Source organism: Lycium barbarum, chromosome 3 (genome assembly GCF_019175385.1).
Source record: "Lycium barbarum isolate Lr01 chromosome 3, ASM1917538v2, whole genome shotgun sequence".
NCBI classification, from domain to species: Eukaryota; Viridiplantae; Streptophyta; class Magnoliopsida; order Solanales; family Solanaceae; genus Lycium; species Lycium barbarum.
In genome coordinates, this window is record NC_083339.1 from 138,455,540 (window position 1) to 138,478,995 (window position 23,456).

Sequence of the window (23,456 nt, forward strand, 5' to 3'; positions counted from 1 at the left end):
AGCCAACACAACTACGATAAAATTAAACTAAGAGAGTATATTCGTCGACCACATATTTTCCTATAAACTTTACATTTTTAAGATAATTTTTTTTTATTTAACATATATATTCACGCTTTTAAAATTGTATAGATTAACATTTCATAATCGTTTACAACTTGTTTGGATGGTTGTTACCTATTGTATTATATTATGTTGTTAGTTTAAATAAAATATTTGCTTTGGTTACTACTTTAATTTTATTGTTATGTAACGATGAAAGGTTCTATTTTATGTAACCGCTGATTTGGTCCTATACAAACAACACAATACGATAAATGTCAAAACAATACATAACAATCATCCAAACAAAGTGTTAACAATATAATAATTCATTACCAATCAACTTCTTTCAATTCATAAAGAATATTTAACAAATACTCAATTAACAAAATAATAATTCATTAACAATTCATAAATAATTAACCAAATTAACAATTCATAAATAATTAACCAAATTAACAAATCCTAAACATATAACAAATTAACAATGCATAAACATTTAACAAATTAACAATTCATAAACATTTAACAAATAATGAATTAAACCCAAAAAAAAAAAAAAAAAAACGGAACAGTGGCTTAAGCCACTGCCCAGCCAGCCCGATCAAACCAAAAAAAAAAAAAAACGAAATTTGCTTTTTTTTTTTTTGGAAATTAAGGACGATTAAATGTAAAACATGCATGCAATATAATGTATATAACAAAATAATAACAAAAGTTCATAGTAGAAAAACTTAATCGAAGATTTTTTGTAGAGTTATTTTAATCGAGTTGTACGCCGTTTTTTCTCAAAATTCGAACTTAGAATCTTGCTCCTTGACTTGAATATACCGAGAATCTAAACTTTCCAGAAGAAATTTAATAGAAAACAACGTTTTTAAGACGTGGGGACCACCTCAAATCGCCTCCAATGGCGTTTTGAATTTTTTTTTCCACTGGAGGGGACCAGTGGTGGAACCCGATCGGGTTATAGAGGAGTTATATAGCGCAGTATTTTACTGCGCTATAGGAGAGAGACAAACTCCTATAACGCAGTAAAATAATGCGTTATAGGTGACTCACAGTTTTGGATAGCGCATTATTTTACTGTGTTATAGTACTTAACGGCTCCGTCTCCGTTAGTGCTATAGCGCAGTAAAATACTGCGCTATAGGTACTTTTGTAACTTATTTTTTTGTTGGGGTATTTTGGTTCAAAAAGTTTTTTTCGGGGGCATTTTGGTTCCGGATTCGGCATTGACATACCCTCAATTCTTCTTTCTATTCCAAACTTCTGCCATGGATTGTGTTTTTTTTTCCATTGAACTGGAAAATATCTAGGCTTTCCCACCTTTCCTTCTGCCATTGTATCATTCTTTACCAATATCCAACTAATTTCACCAGGTTCATATGATGTGATGTAGCCTTCTCTGCCATGAATTGTATTTTCCATAAAAGAGGAAAAATAAATCCCATCATTAACTTTTAATAATTAAACAAAAAGTCTTTAACTCGTGCATGCGTTGTTCCTTTCGTTTTTCTTTATCCTTAAACACCCATTGGCCATTCTCCAAAATGCATTGTCCTCCAGAGAGATGCGTGATGCCCTCCAAATAATGCTGGATGAAGTGAGATGAAACTTCTTTATAAGTAAAAAGAAGGACAAATACCACTGATGTAATATTGACATATTTCAAAATGTTTTACGACTATCCGCACTATCCAAACTTATTAAAGTTGCTCTATCTCGAATTACTCCGTGACGTAAATGATGGATATAAATGTTATTTTCTTGATCACTATAAGTATCCCCTTATAGCATCTGAAACAGTAATGACATTGAATTGTACAAAAGCTCAAACTCGAGCGCCACATCTGTCATGTCTGTCCAAATTTGACCCACATTCTATGGATGATCAAAAGCAGCAACAAATAATTAATAGCCAAAATGAACAACCTTGGAACTAGGTAGCCATGTGTAGCAAAAACGGAAACAAGAATAGAGGCAAGATGATCTGCACTTTGCAGAAAAAGGAAAGCAATCATCACTAGTAAATACAGTTAATTGGTACATGATGTATCCATCAACCTTTGAATTTGCTGTTACCTCTTGTGCAGGGGCTGCGACCAATACTTAATTTCCATTCAAATTTCACAACACGTTTTTAGTGCATGCCAAATTCATCATTCTGTATTTGCTACTGGACTTTCAGTTCTATTTGACGACCCCACGAATATTGGAGAAACTATGAAGAGATTCAAGAAAATATCCAATGATGAAGAAGTTTCTTCGTATCGAGCTGTTTCAAAGGGTCAAGAGTTGAAATGGGGTCTGGATCCAATGACACTCAGGGGTTTTATAGTTGTTCTCTTGATGGTTCTTACTGTTATTTTCTCCATTGCCTTCATTTTCGGGGACTTGCCTTCTGATTGCTTGTGGACTTTTGGTGAAGCAAGATTTTTTGATATTAAACCTTCAAAAGGTGCTGCATTTCCGCTTTATTTTCGCATTTTTGTTTTCCCTTTCACTTTTATATTAGAATTTCTTCCTTTTCTGAAATTCAAGTTTGCTGAAACTAGAACAATAGGTATAGAAAATACCCCGGCATGCCATTCATTATGTACTCCTATGTACATAGTATATAGGTTTGATACTGGTAGCAAGTCTGCACCATATGTGATATGTACTCTAGAAGTGTTAGGTAAGTTACTAGACCCATGTTTTCTGAAATCACATCATAATGAATAAAGCTAACAAAAGAAGCAAGTTTAGTAGCAGAAGTTTCCATTTCTTGGCATTTAAATTTTCACATGCCGGGCAATTCCCTTGTTGTTATGCTGGATTTCACCAATTACTCGTTGTGTAATATTTTGGGGCGGAGTAAGGTGAACTCAAGGTGGTCCAATTGATCCCTTTGTTGGAAAAGTATATTGTGCAAATAGGGCAAAAACAATCTGTTCCATATATAACTTGTTGAATCCCCTTGACATAAAGGGAAGATTCTAGCATACAGTCAAAGGTGGCTCAAAAATTGCTTCACGTCATAGAGCATCTACTTACATGCGCTTGCAATATTTCCTTATTGTGATCTAGCTTTTGGAAAAATGCTTGTAGTACTAATATATAGGTGCAAATCAGCATATGATGTGTGAATGCTTGGCCAGTAATCTTATTCTTTTCTTTTTCTTTCTTCCAGCCCCAGTTTCTGATGAGAATATTCTGACAGTGCCAAAAGACAAACTACTAGGTGGCCTTCTTCCTTCTGGTTTTGATGAAACATCTTGTCGGAGTAGGTATGAATCACTCCTATACAACAAACGTCTGCAGCATAAGCCGTCCTCTTATCTTATCTCAGCGTTAAGAAGATACGAAGCTCTTCACAAGCAATGCGGACCTTATACAGAATTATATAACAGAACAGTCGACCTTATAAAGTCCGGTGAATACAGTAGTGCATCTTCAGTTTGTAATTATGTAGTTTGGATATCGTTTAGTGGTTTAGGGAACAGGATACTAACCTTAACTTCTGCTTTCCTTTATGCTCTTCTCACAAATAGAGTCCTTCTTGTTGATCCCAGAGTTAACTTACCTGACCTGTTCTGTGAACCTTTTCCTGAAGTTTCTTGGTTACTTCCTCCAGATTTTCCAATAATTGATAAGTTTAGTAGTTTTAATCAGAAGTCTCAACATTCTTATGGTTATATGGTGAGAAATAATGTCATAGGAAATTCAAGAATACCTTCATTCCTCTACCTTCATTTAAATCATGACTTTGATGAGCAAGACAAATTATTTTTCTGTGACACTGACCAAACTTTTCTCCAAAAAGTCCCTTGGCTATTTGTGAAGTCAAATACCTATTATGTGCCGGCTCTTTTCTTGATCCCATCTTTTGAGAAAGAGCTAAACAATCTTTTTCCAGAGAAAGAAACTGTTTTCCAATTTTTGGGCAAGTACCTTTTTCATCCCACAAATTCTGTATGGGGACTTATTACTAGGTACTATCAAGCTTACTTAGCCCAAGCAGATGAAAAAATAGGCATTCAAATTAGAGTTTTTGATTTTGGTGTAGGTTATTTAAAATTTGTATTGGATCAAATCTTAGATTGTACAACAAAGGAGAATCTATTGCCACCGGTTAACCTGAATGAGCCTATAGTCAATTCGTCTGGCAAGACGAAGACTACAAGTGTATTGGTGACATCGCTAAATTCACGATATTTCGAGGAGATTAGGAACATATATTGGGAGAATCCTACTGTGACAGGAGAAATTGTTAGTGTTTTCCAGCCAAGTCATGAAGAGCGTCAACAAACTGAGAAGCTGATGCATGACAGAAAGGCATGGGCAGAAATGTATTTGCTGAGTTTAACTGATAAGTTGGTTACAAGTGCATGGTCTACTTTTGGATATGTGGCTCAGGGTCTTGGAGGTTTGAAGCCATGGATTTTGTATAAGTTTGAGAATGGGACAATCCATAATCCGCCTTGTTTTCGAGCTGTGTCGTTGGAGCCATGTTATCATTCTCCTCCGTACTACGATTGCAAGAAAAAAAAAAGAAGTTATAACGCAGTTAACATTGTTCCTCATGTGAAACATTGTGAGGATAATAGCTGGGGTTTCAAGTTATTTGATCGGAATGGTGAATTGTAACCATGCAATTATAACTATGGAGGTTAATAACACATTAGAATAAGGGGAAAAACAAGTGTTGCAGTAGTAGTAATTGTAACTTTTTTCAAGATTCTTTCATTGTTATGATTCTTTTGATGAGAAGCAATGATGCGACTTAGAACGGAAAAAAGAGAATCATTTTTTACAGTTACTCTAATCTTATGGTGTTGCTATTTCTTTAGACCCTTCTACTCATTTTGACTTAAGTGACATGACATCCAGGCCTGCAGAACTCAATACACTAATTCAACCATGGCTATGCTTGATACACAGCTTTCGTATGACCTCAAGGAAGATATAAATAGTAAACCAAACGAAATGCTGCTGCTGAAATATTTCATATTTTGCAATGTACTTCAGATTAGCTTACTGATTAGCAAAAACTTACAAGCGATTCTCCTAGTATTATTACCCAATAACCGTAGGAACCAAGAGAACAATCAACATGGATGAGTCTCCTTGGTGGAAAATAAGACTTTCACCACCCCATAACTACATATGTATGTGCGCGTGTAAAATCCATCGGTGTTAACAGGACTTGGCTCCCAGAACCAAAATTCAGAAAACTGAACAGCGTGTTAACTAAATTTGCCAGAAATGGACAACCAATTGAAATGAAATAGATGAGCTCAACATCACAGAAGCGGTAATCCATTCGAGCTATGGAAAATTGGAAATCCAAGTAAGTTTCTAATTTGTGCTTCTAACAGAAGGACTACACACTTCCTGTTATAAAATGGAAGCTCTTCAATATTTTTTGAGATTTTCTTCCAATCAGAATCGTGATATATATTACTGTAGTAATTTTCCAATCAGAATCGTGACATATTGTCTTGGTCTCTACATAAATTAAAGCTAAGCTACTGAGAAAATATGTTTACACGTCAAGAAACATTATCGAGCTCAATGTAGATGGTATCCGATGCCTGCAAGACAACCATTTGTGTAAAGGAGGTTGTTGTTAAGTCATCTGCCTGCTTGCTACCAATTTCAGCTTCTACTCTGTGTTAATAAAACAGCCTTCAATCTTTTGAATCCAACTAGCCTGCATCAGAATCTGAAAATTCCACTTGCTGAGCATCTTTCGGTTCCACATCAGTCATAGAAGGTGGCACAAGATCGTTTCTTGGGCGTCGCTTTCGTATGGTTGCTTTCTGCAAAGAGATATAAGGTGGAAAAGATCCATGTTACGTAATTTCCAAAGAGGTCGAAATAAAGATCAATTAAGGAACAAACTGAAAGTGCCTATAACTACCTTCGCATTTGGTTGATTTGACTGATCGGGTTCTCTGGTCTGCTGGTTGTTGGGTCTCTGGCTTGAATGATCAGGCTCGCTTGACTGAACTACCTGACTTCTCTTAAACCAAACACTACCAAATGAGATCAATGCTGCCAGGAGCAAGAAAGGTCCAACCCTTGGATCACCGCTGTAATCATGAACTTTGTTTAGGAAACTTTTGATCCTGTGATTCAATCCTCTACTAGGGCTAACAGTTCCTTCTGACCAAGATGACCAACTGGAATCTGCATCCTCCGGGACCAATTCAGGAGTTCTTGTTCTCTGCAACAAAATGTCTATAATGATGCAGAAATAGAAAAGGAACCTAAAAAGGGGTAAAGATGGGTTTCCACCATTTTACATCCTTGCAAAAATCAACATATGAATAACATGAGAAATCATTATCTCAGGACATTGAGATCTATTATTCCTCCCATGTTGATTAAAAGGAGATTACTCCTATCACTCCTCCCACGTACATTGATTAAGTACCTTCCAGACTAGTATCCATAAATTCCACTCAAATGAGAGATGATAGATCAATTACCATAGAGATTTATTAGCGAGGGTCAATAATCTTGTGCATGCACAAGTTCTGGTGTACTACCTACAACCAACTGGCAGCTGCTGTCATGAATAAAGCTTACAATCTTGAAGGAGGGGTGTCATTTATAAGATCCATTTTTCAAACCCAAACCACCATTTAACCCAAAAAATAAAAGATCTTTTTGGAATCAGTTAGTGCAAACAAGTCTAAACAGAAAGATTTTGGAAATTAACTTACAAAAGAAGGAAGATTCTTTGAGTCGCCATCTTTGATTATCTCAGAAATCCATTGTACAATCTGTCATTCCAATATAAGATTAGATATCTAGATATAATCATCATGAACATTCTCATACAAGAAGCAGGCTCGATACAAGAATGGAGAGTCCAACAAATCTCAGGATAGATTATATATTTTCCTATCTAGGTTGTTCCCATATATGCTGATACTTCAGTCAAATATCAGACAGGGAAAACATTTAGAGAGCCAAAGCTTTATTTGCTAATCAAGCATAATACTTGCATGTTCTAAAAGCAGGAGGCATTGACTATAAGCGTTCATAAGTTTTTCCAACTTCACAACATATGTCCTTTTTTCTCTCTTAATGAAGGACTTTGCATAACTTCCAAGACTGGTATCATGCAAACATGTGATCAATTATCATCAATGAGGGAAAGGAAACAGCCCTAAGCGCCAACCTTCAAAATTAACTTGTCTCCTATATGTATCTTCTACATAAACAGGTATTTTTAGTTCATAGAAAGAAAACCATTAGAAAAAGTAAATAGTTTAGGAAGGAAAAATCGAGAGATAAATGTTCAACTAGAAGCAATTTTGGAAGGACTGCTCGTCACAGTGTGAAGCAAAGAGAACCGTGGAAGGAGCAACTTTGATATCGTCCAATATAGAGGCTGTATACAATAGAAAAATGAATTGCTCGAGGGAGCAAAAGATGTTTTATATACATACTTTAGTGTTGCTGTCAAGTAACATAGATAAACTAGTGAGTTTATACTTGTTTTATATACATACTTTGGTGTTGCTGTCAAGTAACATACATAAACTAGTGAGCTTATACTCAATCACAAGAGAACGTGAAAAATAGATCCATCATGTGACTGGCTATAGAATTTCAGGGGATCTGTCAGCCTACTGACCTCTTCAATTTTATTAGAACCATTGTATTTTGCCACAAGCTGAGATGCAGGATCAGTTTCAACATTGTACAATGCTGAGAATTTGTTGGTTGGCTGCTTTCCAACGTCCTCTGTACCATTCCTGTCATAGCGTACAATAAACAATTGTGCTATGTCTGTTATATCCCTCCTCGGCCCACAGGTCTCATAACTATTTTCTGAATTAATGTAGAAGAAACAGTAACTCTGTAAAAAAGAGAAGCTGTTAGCTTCAACGTGACAAAAAATCATAATTTTGCTCAAAGAAGAGTCAACCACCACAATGAACCTCATGGGTACCACAGTAACATAATAATCAATCAAGTCTTACATGCTTAAATAATATACATAAAAGCCTAGATTTAGAAGAATAAAAGCAGACGAGGGAAAGAAAGATAGTTATATGAATCAAATTCAAGTTCAGGGAGCATCTCTCAACTACATAAAGGGAAAAAAAGTTTTTCAAAGCATAACGAAGTTTGCAAGCTTTCCAGACCCCACTTGTGGGATCACACTGGGTATGCTGTTGTAGCTGATGAATGAGTCTTCAAGCTTTAAAAAGGTTTGGATCCAAAACCATCTGGAAATTTAGAGCCTACCAACTAATCAATCAACTAAGCCTCAGCCCCAAATTAGTTGGGGCCAGGTAATATGAATCCTTTATATCCGATATGCTCTAATAGCTAAATAAAATGAAACCATCAAAGTAATCAGTTAATGCACCTTCTCCAAAACTTAAGAATTTGTAAATCTACAGAAGTGTCCTAGAGCTGAAAATTTTCAGGAAAAGCTATAAGAATCTAAGATGGGAGGTTAAATCAGCACGAAACAAGTAATTTAAAGATGGCTAGTTGAGTATCTAATCTAAGATGAGAGGTTCTAGGAATTCGATTTTCACTCTAGTCTAGATTCATGCTTTTCTGTAGTTTGTTATGGACTCCATCAGTCTGTCAAAAGACCTCCTACCGGTCATGTTCAGCACAAGATGGGTATGAATCTATTATACAGATATTAAAAATGGATGCTAATTATTGTGCTAAAATTAAAACTACTGATGCTACAGAAAATGCAATCACAGCACTATTTAACCAAAGCAATGCAAAAATTTAAAGAGAGGTGCTCACTTTCTGTGCTTCCCCATCAAGCCAGGTAAATGTCAGTCGTTTCTGTTTTAGTGCAAGCCGAGCTGGCACAGACAACCAATCTTGATCCACTGCAGTCAATTCTCCATCAATTGAAAGAGTTTCTTGAACCCTGCGCATCGTCTTATGTGGTAGGTAATTTACCCCATCAGCTAATGTAACAGACATTCAAAGCATCTAACATTTTATGCATGTCGCTTAATGTGAAACAAGATTTGAAGACAATATGAATCTCTGGTGATAATGAGAAGTCCTTCAGGCCCGAGGGCAAGTCTCTTCCGGCATTTTAGGGTTGAAGCAGTTTACCAGAAAAATGCATCCCAAGGAAGAAATCTTTAGCTTCTATATATTAGGACAAAACTAAGCAGAGAGGCACATATAATATGCGGATGCAGACAAGTAGACATCTATCTGTTAGGAGAGTATGGAGGTCGAGTATTAGGGTAGACGGTTAGTAGGTAGTAGAGCATTTTCTCTCTTCACAGTGGTAGAGCAGGGCTCTATTCTGGAGCATCTTATCTGTTTCCTTACCATTATTAGTTATACTAGCATTATCTTATGCTCCGATTTTACTACTGTTGTTGTTTCTTTTGGTTATCTTTAATATTTGTACTGTCGGTACTTTCCTATCTTCAATATTTCATCATAGCTTTTACTCTTGCATTTCTTTCAACCATTTTCTGAAAAATGATTTTCTTAAGCCGAGGGTCTACCGGAAACAGCCTATCTGCCCCACAAAGGTAGGGGTAAGGTCCGCTACACCCCACCCTCAGCAGACCCCACTTGTGGGAATATACTGGGTATGTTGTTGCAGACAAGTAGACATCACTATCAACAGATTATTGTAGGTGTTGGCATCTTATTAAAGTGTTTCAATTCTAATTAATCTTTCATCTCAAAGTTCTTACATAAAAATGTAAAGACAGTGCTAATTATTGGAATGCACATCTTCTACGTATTATCAGGTGGTGATCCCTAGCAACCCAACGCAGATTTCGTCTGGTCCAGGCAGTCCAGATATTAATAGCATAAAAGGACATATGCTGAATAGGACTTTAATGGTTCGTGTCATTCATGTAGGCTTGGGTCTTCGGTCGGGCCCTACTGGGGCAACCTGTGGGCCAATTCATAGGTATATGACTCCACTGGCAAAAACTGCTGAATAGAGAGGGGCTTTATCAGATTCTCTACAATTACTAGCTCCAAAATCTCTCTCCTCTCTCCTCTCTCCCCCCCCCCCCCCTCTCTCTCTCTCTCTCTCTCACACACACACACACAGTTTCTCCCCTCTTTCTCTATCACAATTATCACACTACATCTGCCGTTAATCTCCGTTCAGACTTTCTAAAACCAGACGGAAAGATAAATCAACTAAAACTGAGATGGATAAGCCAAATTACAGTCTAGAACATTCATTAAGAAAAATGGACTAGGAAAAAGAGCTTACTTCACGCATTTCATTGAGCTCCTGGCTATACCTCCCAACTAAAACAACACAATACCATATCTTGGTATCCTTTCCAGCACGTGAAAAGCCCCGCGAATCACAACCCAATTCTGTTGAAGTTACAGTCCTCAATTGCGGAAGCACTGAAGAAGTATGAAACAAAGACCAGCAAAATCCATATTAATACTATTTCAGAAAAGATTGTACGACACATACTACAAGAGGCGCAGTTCTTGAAGCCTTTTGCCATATTTCAATACCACAATCTACAGCACAATAACCCAGCATCTTAATTTTTTCTCCATCTAAATTGGAGAACTCAAGACATATAAACACAAATATAACTATCCTTGAATTATGATCACAACACAAATTTTGGATCTCATCTTTCCGCATGTTGTCAACTAAAAATAAGCCAACCTGAAGATGCACAGTTGTGCATTCATACTTCATAGTGCTATGAATGCCTATCCAATTTGGATGTAGGTAGGCTTCAACTCAGGCATAGATGTTGAATTAGTTTAACGATCAATGTACTAAAACATAATTGTCATGAAAATACCTAGACCAGTTTATGCAGAACATGGGAAGAACTTTGAAGCAGTTAAATTGCCACAACTATGCTTCTACCTTTCCGTCAAAAAAAAAAAAAAAGTTGTCACAACTATGCGTACGATACTAACTAGGGTAGCTACAGTGGTCACATGAAAAACTACACCTCAATTAACTAGTAATAAAATATAATTCTTTGTTCATCTGGGTACACAGCACTAACTATCCCTCTAGAGCCAATTCATGACACTCTAAATAAGCATAGGCAAAGGCACAAAGCAGGATGTAACAAAGTTTTTAGGACTTCAATTTCTATGTTGTCTTTTGTGTTCACTCAACTACTGCCAGCATGATAATTTGTTCAATTAGGCATCAATCAACAAAAACAAATCTTGGTAAAGTGGCTTATCACTTGGAGGAAATGTACTTGAAATTAATGAGCAAAAACCACCTTGTAGCATATTGTCAAAGTGGTGATGAAAAGTTTGAACTAGGTATTCTCCTCTATTGATACTGGAAACACCAACAACAACATACAACAAGAAGAAACAGGATAACTCCAAAGGAAAATTTGCCAAGTCAATCTAAAATGAGCGCCAAGTTTACATAATGATTGCTAAACACTACAGTAACATGAATAAAATAAACTCTGCTGACTACTTATTAAAAATAAAAAAATAAAAAATAAAAAAACTGCTGCTGACTGGAATGTATATACTAAAATCTCAAATTGATTAGCCAGCATAAACCATATCAGATAAAGCAGTGTATGAAAAAAATACTTACTCAATTCACTTATGTAGTACACTATTTTATGAAACTGATGAAATAGCCAAATCCATTGGCAAAAGGTGGAAAAGATAAGTACCTTGATGTTTATTCATGTTCATAATATCCACAAACAATGAACTGTTGACATAGCCTACAACCACATATATTTTTCAGATTGCTATCTTAGGCACATCACTAATCACAGGCACCAGAAGTTATGACAATATGACAACAAATAAGGAGGATAATGAACTTACCATGATGAACAACAGGTTTGACACCTGTTTCTTTTAGAAATACAATGGCAGGAGCAGATTCGACCCCTAACCTGTATAGATAGGACAATAGGTCATCTTCCAAAATCTTTAAGTGAAAATTATCAAGGGAGCGGAGCACGAAAGTATAGAAGAATAACTAAGTAAAAGTTGTGCATTTCACATCAAAGAACTTTGTATTTGCTTTATCATTCTCTTTTTTCCTGTTTTATTAGACGTGGAAGAGGAACCAATCATACAAGACAATAATATTAATTGGAGAACATGTATTAGCTGACTAAAATCACGTCGTGAAAGTTCCACATTAGTGTTCAATAGACTTTTCTAAGATGCTGCATATTGGCTGATCCAATCAACATAATGCCTTCCTCTGTTATTAGCTAAATACATCACGTATGAAGTACCAAGGTAACTTACCAAAAGAGAGCACCTCAAGATACTATTTAACCACGCCTATCCATAGTAATCAATGCTCAAACACTGTTGCTGCACTTTAGTAGGTTACTTCTGTTATTTCGTGTAGACAGATAGCAAAGTACAAGCTTAGGGGTACTTTTAAGACTAGCCATAGTTTGGGGACTAAAGTAACAATTTGTGCCAACTTTAGGGGTGTTTTAACCACTTCCTCCAACTATAAATGACAAGATTTTCAGGCTTCAGATCCTGTGGAGATACTTGGCTCTCCACAACGAAAGTCGTTATCTGTAACAGTTGTTGACGCTTTCTAGTTAGTCATAAAAGTCTCCTTGAGGTCCAAAATATTTTGCTGTTATTATTTATATCTACGTAACCTTCAGCTGTTCACCACACAAAATCAACTTCCAAGCTGTTCAACATTCACTCAATGAGGAAAAATCAAAAGATAATGGAAACCAACGAAGCTAGGAGAGATGATAAGGAAGGGCGAGGAGAATATTCGAGGAGAAAAAAGAAAAGGAAATCAAGAACCTGTTCAACACCCCTCTCCCGCCAAAACAAAAAAGATTGACAAAGTAGCATGAGATGGAAAGGAAAAATACACTACATAGCTGGAAAAAGAAACAGCAAAACTAGTGTACATTACATATTCCACCACAATGAAGATTCTCCTTCCTGCCACAGGACAAATGCATATGTAGCATAGGCTGAATAATTCTTAGCAGCTTGACGTATAAATGGAGTTGCCCGTTCTCCAGTTTGAGAGAAGAAAATGACCTTGACCTTATCATTGAGAAAAATAAGAAACCTGTCAAATTCTACACAAGCGACCGAAAAATAGTACACATGGCAGCACCAGGGTACTAAAAATGACAGTGAAAATTGAAAAATATCTTCACATATTCACGCTGGGTTTATTCTTGTGTAGAATCAAATTAGTCAAGCTATATGGCATTTAAGGTGTGTATGCAGCCAATCCAATACAAACTACTAAAACCTGTGACAGAGACTTTGAACAAATCAAAGAATAAGACTACTCAGCTAAAAAGAAGTTGCACCGCATAGCATGCCTTCAGTTTCTAGGAAAGGAACTTTCTTCCCACAATCTTCTCCAATGTTGAATGTTCAACAAAGTTCGCCCAAATCTTTTAAGAATGGTATAAATTTTCTTCTATTTCAGGTGATGATTTAGTTTGTCTTACAGTCCGGATTTTAAAGTCCAAAGCCTACAATGTTCAATTTTATCGAAATCTTAGCAAGTATTTTGACTCTGGTCAATAGTTGTCAAGGATTTATATCAACGAGTAGGGGACCTAGTGGTAAAGCATATTCTTCCTTTCAGGGAGATGGGATTTATTTAGCTTTAATTTGATGGATGTCGTCAGCGCTTCATAGAAGTGTGTCCTTCAAACAATGACATGAAGAGATCCTAAGTTCCTGACATGAAGAGATCCTAAGTTCCTAACAAGAAGAGTTGGGTTAAGTGGTCAACATGGTATTAAGATGGTATTATTAAGTGGTTAACACGGTTCTTTTGAATCTCAACTTTGAAGAGTTGGGTTAAGTGGTTAACATGGTATTATTGTATATTAGATACTGAAACTAGTTATTCTAACTGCTATTTGATCGATATAGTACTAAATTCATATATGTTTGGCACTTTTTTAAAGTCGTGAATTGCGCACCTCTCTTCAAAGAAGCGATGCGCTTGACTTCTCGCTTTTCGCTTCAAGTCCCATTTTGTCGAAATCTTACAAAGTATTTTGACTTCGACCAAAGAGTTTTCGAGGATTTATATCAACTGAGTAGTGGACCTAGTGGTAAAGCATATTCTTTGTTTCAGAAGGACAGTATTTTTTTTTAACAGAAGGCTGGTACTTATTTTAGCTTTATTTTGAACACTAAAAGGACATGTTAAAAAGTGTTGCTTGGGATCTAGATATTTGGACAATGATCATTTCTAAAAGAAGAAACGGCTTAGTGAAGGTAATTGCATTATGGCAATACATTACAGAACTTATTGGTCACCGTTTAAAGAGGATGTTTGAGCATCATCCCAATGTTTTGCTCAAACGAAAGCCAGTAACATATCATAATTAGAAGATAATTAAAAACAGGATGCTCTTCAAAATGGTTTTACACAGATAGAGGAGTATGTGATTGTAACCTTCGATAATTGCATTGTGATGACCTCTTAAAAGATGATCGGTATAGATGTGGTTGAACTGGTAAAAATAAGGGTAACTCGAAAAGGATACTTTAGCGTGCACATTAATCAAGCTAGTCAATCATAAGTTGCAGCAACTGGCCATTTTTCATCACTTCATTTTTTTATTTTTTTATTTTTTTCTTTTTACACAACTGCAGTAGTTGGGTAGGCTATCCGAAGTTATACCTTGTGAGGTTTGCTTTTCAGCAGAAAATCTTGAACCTGAAATTAAGAAGAAGGTGTGAATCAGAATATATAAAGCTAGTCAAATATTTATTGATGAAGAAAAGCTAGTCAAATATTTATTGATGAAGAAAAGCTAGTCAAATATTTTTTTGATGGAGAAAAGCTAGTCAAATATTAAAGAATACTTTATTGAACGCAAAACTTGTCTATAAGTAGAAAATTTGCATGTATGTTGATCCGTCTAGGAGTTTACCATATATAAAAGATGTGAATGTGGAAAAACTCGTGATTTACAACAAGAAACACATTTGTCTGTTAGCCTGTTAGGCCAGGCTTTTGGGAGACAAGGAATCCTTTTTTGGAAAAAAAAAAGTAATTGTTTTGGAGAATTAAGGAGTTTGGCCAAACTTTTTTGAAGGAAAAAAAAAAACAAAGAAGTATCCTAAGTAGTAGCATAAACTACCTTCCCCACTTCGAACTGGAAAATAAATTTGTAACTTCTCCTTGGAAGCACAAGCAAAATAGAAAATTAAATTTTCAGGACAAGAGTACCCTTACCAAATATTAACATTTGTCAAACTGTCCCTCTTAATTTGGCTATCTGTATCTCAGTTATAATAATAACAATATAAGATGTATACTGTATCTCAGTACAATAATAACAATATAAGATGTATACATTTACCAATCATATGAATATTAAGTACTTATATAATATTGCAATTATTACTTTGATATAACTATATCGATAGATAAAATTTTGATATATACTTTTTATGTTATTTTGTACATTTAGTTAAATAAAATTGAGAATTTTAATGACATTCTTCCACAATAAATATTTAAAGCCATTTATCGTAAGAATTATCAAGTAAATCTTTACCTGTCTTTTCTCGCTGAAACCATTTCCTTGAAAATTTGGTCAAACACAAATTGTTTTTCCAATACTAAGAAACACTTCTCAAATCCTAAAAAAACAGCTAGCTAAGTTTTTGTTCCCAAAATCCGATGAAACTGCTATTTTCAGTTTTCTCACACACACCAACCTACCCGTCAGTCTAATTTGTGCAATGACAGCAGAATAAAGCATAAGATGAAAGCTAAATCACATATGTTTTTTTTTTTGAGAAACAAGCTAAATCACATATGTTACCATTGACTCCTTCGAGTAGTACCGAATACGAGGCAAACTTAGAATGGATGTTGCAACCCAATCGGTAACTGAATCAATGGAAAGTTCTCCTTCATACCTAACCAGATTATGAAGTATCATTAGCAAAACACAAAGCAAGAAATTGTATTGAAGGCAAAGTAAGTCCACGCTCTACTTTTGAACTTTAATCAAGCAAACATGACTGTATGACAAGAGAATAACCTCAAGAATGGTGAGAAAAGGAAACTCACCTAGCCATGCACCTTAAACCTCTACAACCTGGGGGGAACGCCACAAGTGCTGGAATTCCTGTAAGCGTGGCAATAAGTCAAGTTAAAAAGGGTTGAAGAAATGGGGAAATTCATGCATCACTGTCAGTTAATTCATCAAAGCATAATGAACTTCCTGCAAGTTCAATTGAATTTTGGTGGATGAGATGACCCTATAAAAATTGTAAGCTAAGCAAGTAAAAAAAGATAAGTCCCATATGAACATGTACATAATCAAAATTTATCTGATTTTAAGTCCATCTCGATTCCTTCATCTTAGGGGCCGAAAATTAGACTTAGTGAGCTGAGTGCAAGAGAAGATTAGTGTATCTGAAATTCTTCTCCTACTAACTGCACTTATTGCAAAAATAGAAATCATGCCCCACTGGGCGCAAATGTATAATTTACACAATATATCATCTAGGAAGAGATTCATGATAAGACCAACTGCCCCGACAATTCAGTTTCAATGTCTCCAGATCTTCTTACTAGTGCAAAGGCTTTTTGCATTGCAATCTCATATGTACTCTTACTAAATTCAACGAGCTATAGTATTTCAAGTCCATCACATCTTCCCTCTAATGAATTTATACATGATTCAGAACCTAACAGCTGCCATTACTGGTCAAGAGCTGCAGTCAAATTCCGAACACCACAAAACAGCAATGTAATTCTTATCTCAATCAGTCCAAAAAAAATATTGATTTCCCTATTATGCTAACAATTGAATCCCAACTTCTATAGATGGTTCGCTAGAAGAACAAAATATCAGTCATAAATATGAACTCCGTGACATGTGTTCCAAGCTTGTATTTCAGCAGAATACTATCTAACAGCCTGTGTTCTGTTGAACATTTTCGAGGAATGACAAAGTAATATTTATATTTGTTTATTAGAATACTTTCCATGTCTAAAATACGGTATTCCACCAGGTCTCTTCTCAGCTAGATATGTTGCAAGTTGAACATCAGCAAGATCAATAACTCCAGTATCTGCGACCCCATCTAACAAAGTAACTGAAGACACAAGGTAGAAGAGATAAATGGGAAAATACATCAAGTAAAGTTAGCAGGGTAGAAGAAAAATACACCAAATAACATTTAGCAAGATTATAGATGGAATAAATGTTTGCAAAAATATTCAAACGTTTACCAATTCTCTTCCACTTGTTTGAAAATTGAGCACATCTCGCACTCCCCGGAGAAAAAATCTAGAGACGAATTTCGGTCAGATATTGAGGTAACACAGGTTCGTCATGCAAAAAAGAGTTTCATAGCATGTTATTGAACGATATATCCGACGATGCATTTATCCCTCTATAACACACAGATATATAAATGAGGGACTAGATTCTGGTTGATACTATAGTATACATTGAGCATGAAAGCACAAACTAGTAGTTACATAAGAATTCACAAAAGTAAGAAAACCAGTTTGACACACATATTGTACCTGAATTAGCAATGCCTTGTCAGTTCCAATCTTGGATAGAAAATTCTCTGAGTTGACGACATCAAAATCATGGTCTTCAGGATCTAAGGTACAAAAATAGTGAAATATGCATCAGACAAACATAGATAATGACTCTAGAAAGAAAAAATCTAAACTAAACTATTTTTTTTTTTTTTTTTTTGAAAAAGTAAAAGATTTCATTAGCCATGGCCTTGTTATTTATTATTTTTTTTTAATTTTCAGTTTCCATAAAAAATAACAAGGCAACTTGGCCATATACAAGAGGTATATCGAAAAAGGGAAAACCCTACAAAATATGATTCTCCCCTAAAGACACCCTATCCTCTATACAAACAGGAACTACATGGGGGCACCAAAAATCTAAACTAAACTAATATCAGTTGAAGTATCATATGATCTCTGGTTTACATTTCTGTGGGGTGGGGATGGCACTGGGCAAGTGCTTGCCTAGCAAAGTCTAGCTAAAGAGGTGTTTACAAACCAAAAGAAATTGTCTCCAGGAGTGGTAAGCTGATTTCTGAAATACTTCTCCCAACGTACTGCTCTTTAGCCTTTTCAATAGCATCCTGAATAGCGAAAGAAAAAATAGATTAAACATAAAACAGAACACATCAATAGGAAATGCGAAATGAATCTACAGATTCCCATTTATGGTACTAAAAATTATCAGTACAAACTATAACAGAAAACTTACGAATTGCTCATCAATACTGAATAAGTCATAATCTCTCTTCCAAATTTGATTGGTCAGCAACTCAAAAGCATATCGAGCCTGTGAAAAAATTATGCAGCAATTATGATATGGGAAGCATGAGCCAAATTGGTCATGTTAAGGGGTGCAGGAGAGCCAGGCAACCGGAAAGTAAAATCAACCAGTTCACAGCTGTCCAAAATAGAAATATCAAGACCTCTAATCAGAGGAAAGGCGGCAGCTGCGAACATACCATGGCACTAGGAAAAAATGCTAAGACATGTCTTGCAGATCTAATTGCATGCAATACCATGGTTAAGGGCATTAAGTGTGCATACGCCAGCAATAACAAAACAAACATAATGAGAAAGAAGCTACTGCTTAGAATCTGGCAATATTTGGATGGCTGGTATGAGAAAACATTTCAAGTAAAAGAAAATAATATTTAAGAAAGCAAACAAACCCCAGTACTAGAATCAAAAGAAAATGTCAAAAGACTAGGGAGAGGAGGTCAGCATGAAGATACAGTATTACTGCATGCTAAATTAGCAAGTGATGAGCCAAATTTAGAAATACTCAAATATCCAATATTATTAAAAAGAATATCAAGAAACAAATATTTAAAGTTTGTTAAAAACTAACTTATCAAAGAATTTTTTTTTAAAAGTTAAACAAATAGTTTCAGTGTTCCAAGATGAAAGTTTATATCCAGTAATTTTTCAATTCTTTCCTTCTTGCTTATTCAAGGTGTTGACGCCAGTCATTAAAGCACAAGAGAGTAAGATGAATATGCTAAGCAGAAAATCTTTACAATCAGCATCAGATGAAAGATAGCTTTATAAAATTTGAAGGGAAAAGAGGAAATAGAAAGTCCCTGAACCCTGCTCCTCCTTTAGTTAAAGTCCCTATATGGAAGAACATCATGTCGGCCTAGGGAGATCCAACAGCATGAAAAGAAATGAAATGCAATACGACCTGCTTCTTTCTTAGATTGTTGCACTTCCTTCACATATCTTGCCCATTAAACCTGGTTTTCTAAAGTTATTAATGCATTCAAGCCATAGAATTTAACACTAATTAGCCTTAAACTAGGATTGCCTTTGCCACCAAAACGGGTAAGTGTACCCTCACTTGTCCTACATCCACTTGTTCTCATCGCGTGAAGTCACCCATCACATAATGTATAATCTTTATTGTAGAATCTACAATAGAGACTTAAAATGGGGAACTCATGCTAGCTAAATGTTGATCAACTATCTGATAAACACTGAACAAAATCACTAATATGAAGCAGACAAAATTAACTCTTCTCTTTTTAAATGCATCCACAAACTTAAAAAAATATATTTCTACCACAAACTTGGAGTGATGAATGGTTAGTGGGACAATGAATAAAGATGTGCATGAAGTGCACACCTTGATCCTTAATAGTATTGAGATCAAATCATTACACACAGCCCATGATTGAAAGGGGCAAAAGCTACATTTTGCCCACTTCAAAATGTCCGCGAATTGGAGATTCTGGAGCTGAAAAGAAAAAATATGAAAATATTCCCACATGCACTCTAACTTCATTTTATGTAGGACAATGTTCAGAAGGTTGGTGGGGCCAAGGAAATTAGAGATTGAGCTAATGCACCAAAGTGTGAGCAGTGAAGACCATTGCCTAAGGATAAAACAACCCGTAAACATGTACTTGTTGAGTGAACAAAGATATTGGGTGTTCATCAACTCCATCACTACAACAAGAACAGGGTCTTGCTTTACAATCTTGGATAAGATCAAGGACAATGGAAATTGCAGATTTGGGAAACAGGATGAATTTTCATAGTACTTTTGCCTCTATGTTGCTATCACAAGATAAGAAGAAAAAATGAGGGACATTATTCATGATAACCAGGACATTTTTGGCATACATAGGCAAGCTGTTTCCTTTTAAAACCACACACTAGTTTTATCATGCTTCAGTTTTCAGTTTTCAATTTTCAATTAAAGACAAGGAAGTTGCAAAGCGTCATTCACTGTAGGGAAAAAATAATGTCAAATTAGTGCTGACAACTAACCTTGATAAAATCGACGGTAGAAGGAACTTCAGCACCTGAATTCCTGTAAATAATACACTTTTATTTTCAGGAAATTAAATCCAACAAACAAATCCAAATCAATGTTTCTTCGTGCTAAATACTGGATTTGACACCAAAGATGTGCAGCAGTGGAAAAGTGAAAGTGCAATAAATTCTAAGCACATCTCATACATATGTCATAGAAAGCATCCTTATAATGTTCATGAGTCACACCTCATCCCAACAAAGGGATATTAAAAACATACTATGCCCTTTGTGCACCTTTTCAGTTTATTGGTAAAGGATGGAAATTAATTCCCCGAAAGCACACGTTGAGAAGGAAATTGAAGGTTGAGCCTAACTCAATCTCAAAATCTAACTTATGAGGTGAGGATTGTCCACAACCATAAAAGAAGACCAATTACTCCATCCACCACCGGTGTGGGAAAACCAACACACATCAAGTTACAATTTCTTCTTCTTCTTCTTCTTTTTTTTTTTTTTTTTTTTTGATAATGAAGGGGAATTCTCAAGTTAAACTTTTAAACCAAGGATCAGATATGAAATATAATGCTTCGCTTAGTTTAAGGGATAATTTATAAGCACAATAGAGTGTCTCTTATTTCTCTTTCCATTAGTTAAAATTTTTGAAAAGTGGCATAGTAGAGTCCTGATTTATCGATTAAGTGACTTTTTAATTGAGCAGAATAAACTTGGGGAACATAGGGACATCTAGCAGGGGATGAGTAGAATGGGTTAGAGAACGATTAGTGCAATTAAGAATTATCTGCGTAAGAGGGTGCAGGGGTTAAATTTTTGAGAGATTATGGTGAAACCAGCAGCAAAAGAGGCCAACGTTTCTGATTGTGAGAAATGCAATAATATGGAGGAAAAGCAAATTTAGCAGAAGATACAAGGATTACAATGAAAATTGGTGATGTGTCATCCATAAGATTCTAGCAAAAGTGAATATTGTACTGGGTATTAAAACTATCATCTCATCCCGAACAAGTTTAACTATAACACAAAGGCAAACCCAAAGAGAACAGCTAATTTAACAAGGCACGCTGACGAATTTCAAAGTAGTCTTAGGGGACTGACAAGACCTCTAAACTGAGACAAGATTGAGAATCTATAAATTTCATGACAACAAAAGCAGTACACCAACATTACACTACAAAGGGTTAAAAAAAAAAAAAAAAAACCTTGCAGGCTAACGAAAAACCTTATGTCCCAAGAGAACAGTTGAGCGAATTCAAATAATAGTTTATAAAAGAGAATTACACACGAGAACACTTATGTATTTTTTTTATTTTATTTTTTGATGACATGGGAACCCGCAGCCGCTACCTTTATGCTAACAAGCTTTATATAAATGCATATCTACACAAGAAAAACGATAGAGAAAAAGATCAATCCAAAAATTATCTTAGTAAGAAGTTTTCTTCAGGTTATTAACCAACCTATCCTGTCAAGGAATGCTTATGTCCAGTTGAAACCTTACAGACGTTAGAGTCTAAAGGTCCATCCTCTATAATGTTTGTGCAATTAACCCCCCCCAAAAAAAAAAAGCAATTTCACACAAATGATAGAGGCTGTGGCGAATTTATGTAGAAAAAATGGGTCATGTGAACGCATGGTGACCCGACAAAACTCGGTATGTATATAATTCTTAAGATATTATCTAATATAAACTGAAGTAACACATAGTCAAACGAGACCTTGTGGAGCACTGGTTGAGTGCTGGGTTAATCCCTAAAGGTTACGGGATCAAATCCTACTAAATCCACTTTTCCGTCCTTTTTTTTTTCTATAAAATTTTATATCTTATGTTAAAAGCAATGGTGAACCCATCCTGTTGTAATCCAGTGGATAGAGGAAGCAATGTTGGAACAACAAGTATATAACAAAAGCTAATGAAGAACCACCCCAATATGTAACAACAGAATTCCAGTGAAAAATGAATTACCACTTTGAAGATAGCTTTTCGTATGCCTGATTGACTTCCTGGATTGAACTATGCTCTCTGATACCCAATGCTACAAACAATCAAACCAAGAAATAAGAAAACTTGGCATAGAGTTAGGAAAAAAGATTTATAATGTAATAATCAGAGTGTGGACTCACAATCATAATGCGAAGGAGGGAATGCACGAGGAATTACGATTAACTGATAAAAAACGGAAGCAGAGAAAAGTATAAAAGGGATAAAGTAAGCCTTGAGAGTCGACAACACTGGATAAGTGACCGGTGGTTTTGTCGGAACCCTAACAGAGGGTGTCGCCATGATCAAATACTGCTTTTCAGGACAATGTGAGAATGCCTTTTGGGAGTTTGATTTAAGACAGTGTCTGGCAAAGTAGTCGGTTTGATTCGCGATTTTATTCTTATCGGGTCCGGGTCAAGGTTTTTCTTTAAGAAATTATTATGTCATATTATGTTATCCGTTGCTTTATTAATGCAGTGGAGACTGGAGTGTAAAAAATAAAGAGATATTTTTTGAATCATCCAGTTTATAAATTAAAGATATGTGTAATATACTAAAATATCTTTTGAGTTTTATGGTAATAAATTTGTCGTGTAAGATTTTTGAATTGTCAAACTTACTACATCTAGAAAGAGACGTTTTTTTTAACAGACTAAAAAGGAAAGTAGACACTTAAAGTGTAATGTTCCACATTGGTGGGATAAGTGTGCTTATATGGGTTTAAAATAACCTTGGGTTCTCCCACATTAATAGCTAGCTTTTTGGGATGTAAGTTAGGTCCAAGGTTATTACAAATTGGGAAGGAGAAAATATATTTTCATTATCCACAATTGAAATTTTGAAGTGACATAATATTAGTAAAATATACCTATGTATTTATAACTATATGCATGTGAGCTAAACTTTGGAAGAATATAACCTAGAAAAATGTAGAATTCTTATAGTTTTTAGTTAGTTTAGAAGTTTTAGAAGGCCAAGGAAATAAGTTTGTGTTTTGAGGTTTTATAATGCAATTGGTAGAAAGTGGGAACAAACACTCTAACAAAAATGTACTTCACTCTCTATCGTAAGTAGTTTCGTTATAATCATTTGGTAGTCTATGTTTAATATCTGACTAATTCTAGT

At 35.4% G+C, this 23,456-nt stretch overlaps 2 protein-coding genes across 3 annotated transcripts; one reads left to right on the top strand and one right to left on the bottom strand.

Moving 5' to 3' along the window:
• The first annotated feature begins 2,227 nt into the window (after positions 1 to 2,227).
• Positions 2,228 to 4,713, top strand: LOC132634279 (galactoside 2-alpha-L-fucosyltransferase-like). The gene is made up of 2 exons (XM_060350553.1): positions 2,228 to 2,503; positions 3,224 to 4,713. Exons 1-2 carry the CDS (start codon positions 2,269 to 2,271, stop codon positions 4,672 to 4,674), a joined length of 1,686 nt encoding a protein of 561 aa, XP_060206536.1. The 5' UTR covers positions 2,228 to 2,268; the 3' UTR covers positions 4,675 to 4,713.
• A 582-nt stretch (positions 4,714 to 5,295) lies between these two features.
• LOC132632924 (uncharacterized) lies at positions 5,296 to 22,740 on the bottom strand. 2 transcript variants are annotated; one of them, XM_060349075.1, is made up of 20 exons: positions 22,472 to 22,739; positions 22,314 to 22,383; positions 20,345 to 20,387; positions 18,285 to 18,362; positions 18,072 to 18,156; positions 17,570 to 17,652; positions 17,270 to 17,327; positions 17,020 to 17,133; positions 16,100 to 16,154; positions 15,849 to 15,945; positions 14,696 to 14,731; positions 12,947 to 13,083; positions 11,866 to 11,936; positions 11,706 to 11,759; positions 10,286 to 10,428; positions 8,821 to 8,961; positions 7,679 to 7,903; positions 6,759 to 6,818; positions 5,951 to 6,256; positions 5,296 to 5,849 (listed from the first exon to the last, which is right to left on the bottom strand). In XM_060349075.1, the coding sequence occupies exons 1-20, from the start codon at positions 22,629 to 22,631 to the stop codon at positions 5,736 to 5,738; spliced, it is 2,130 nt and encodes a 709-aa protein (XP_060205058.1). In that variant the 5' UTR covers positions 22,632 to 22,739; the 3' UTR covers positions 5,296 to 5,735. The 2 variants fall into 2 exon arrangements, with proteins under 2 accessions (XP_060205058.1, XP_060205059.1); XM_060349076.1 differs by lacking the exon at positions 11,706 to 11,759 and having other exon boundaries at positions 22,472 to 22,740.
• Between the last annotated feature and the right edge of the window lie 716 nt (positions 22,741 to 23,456).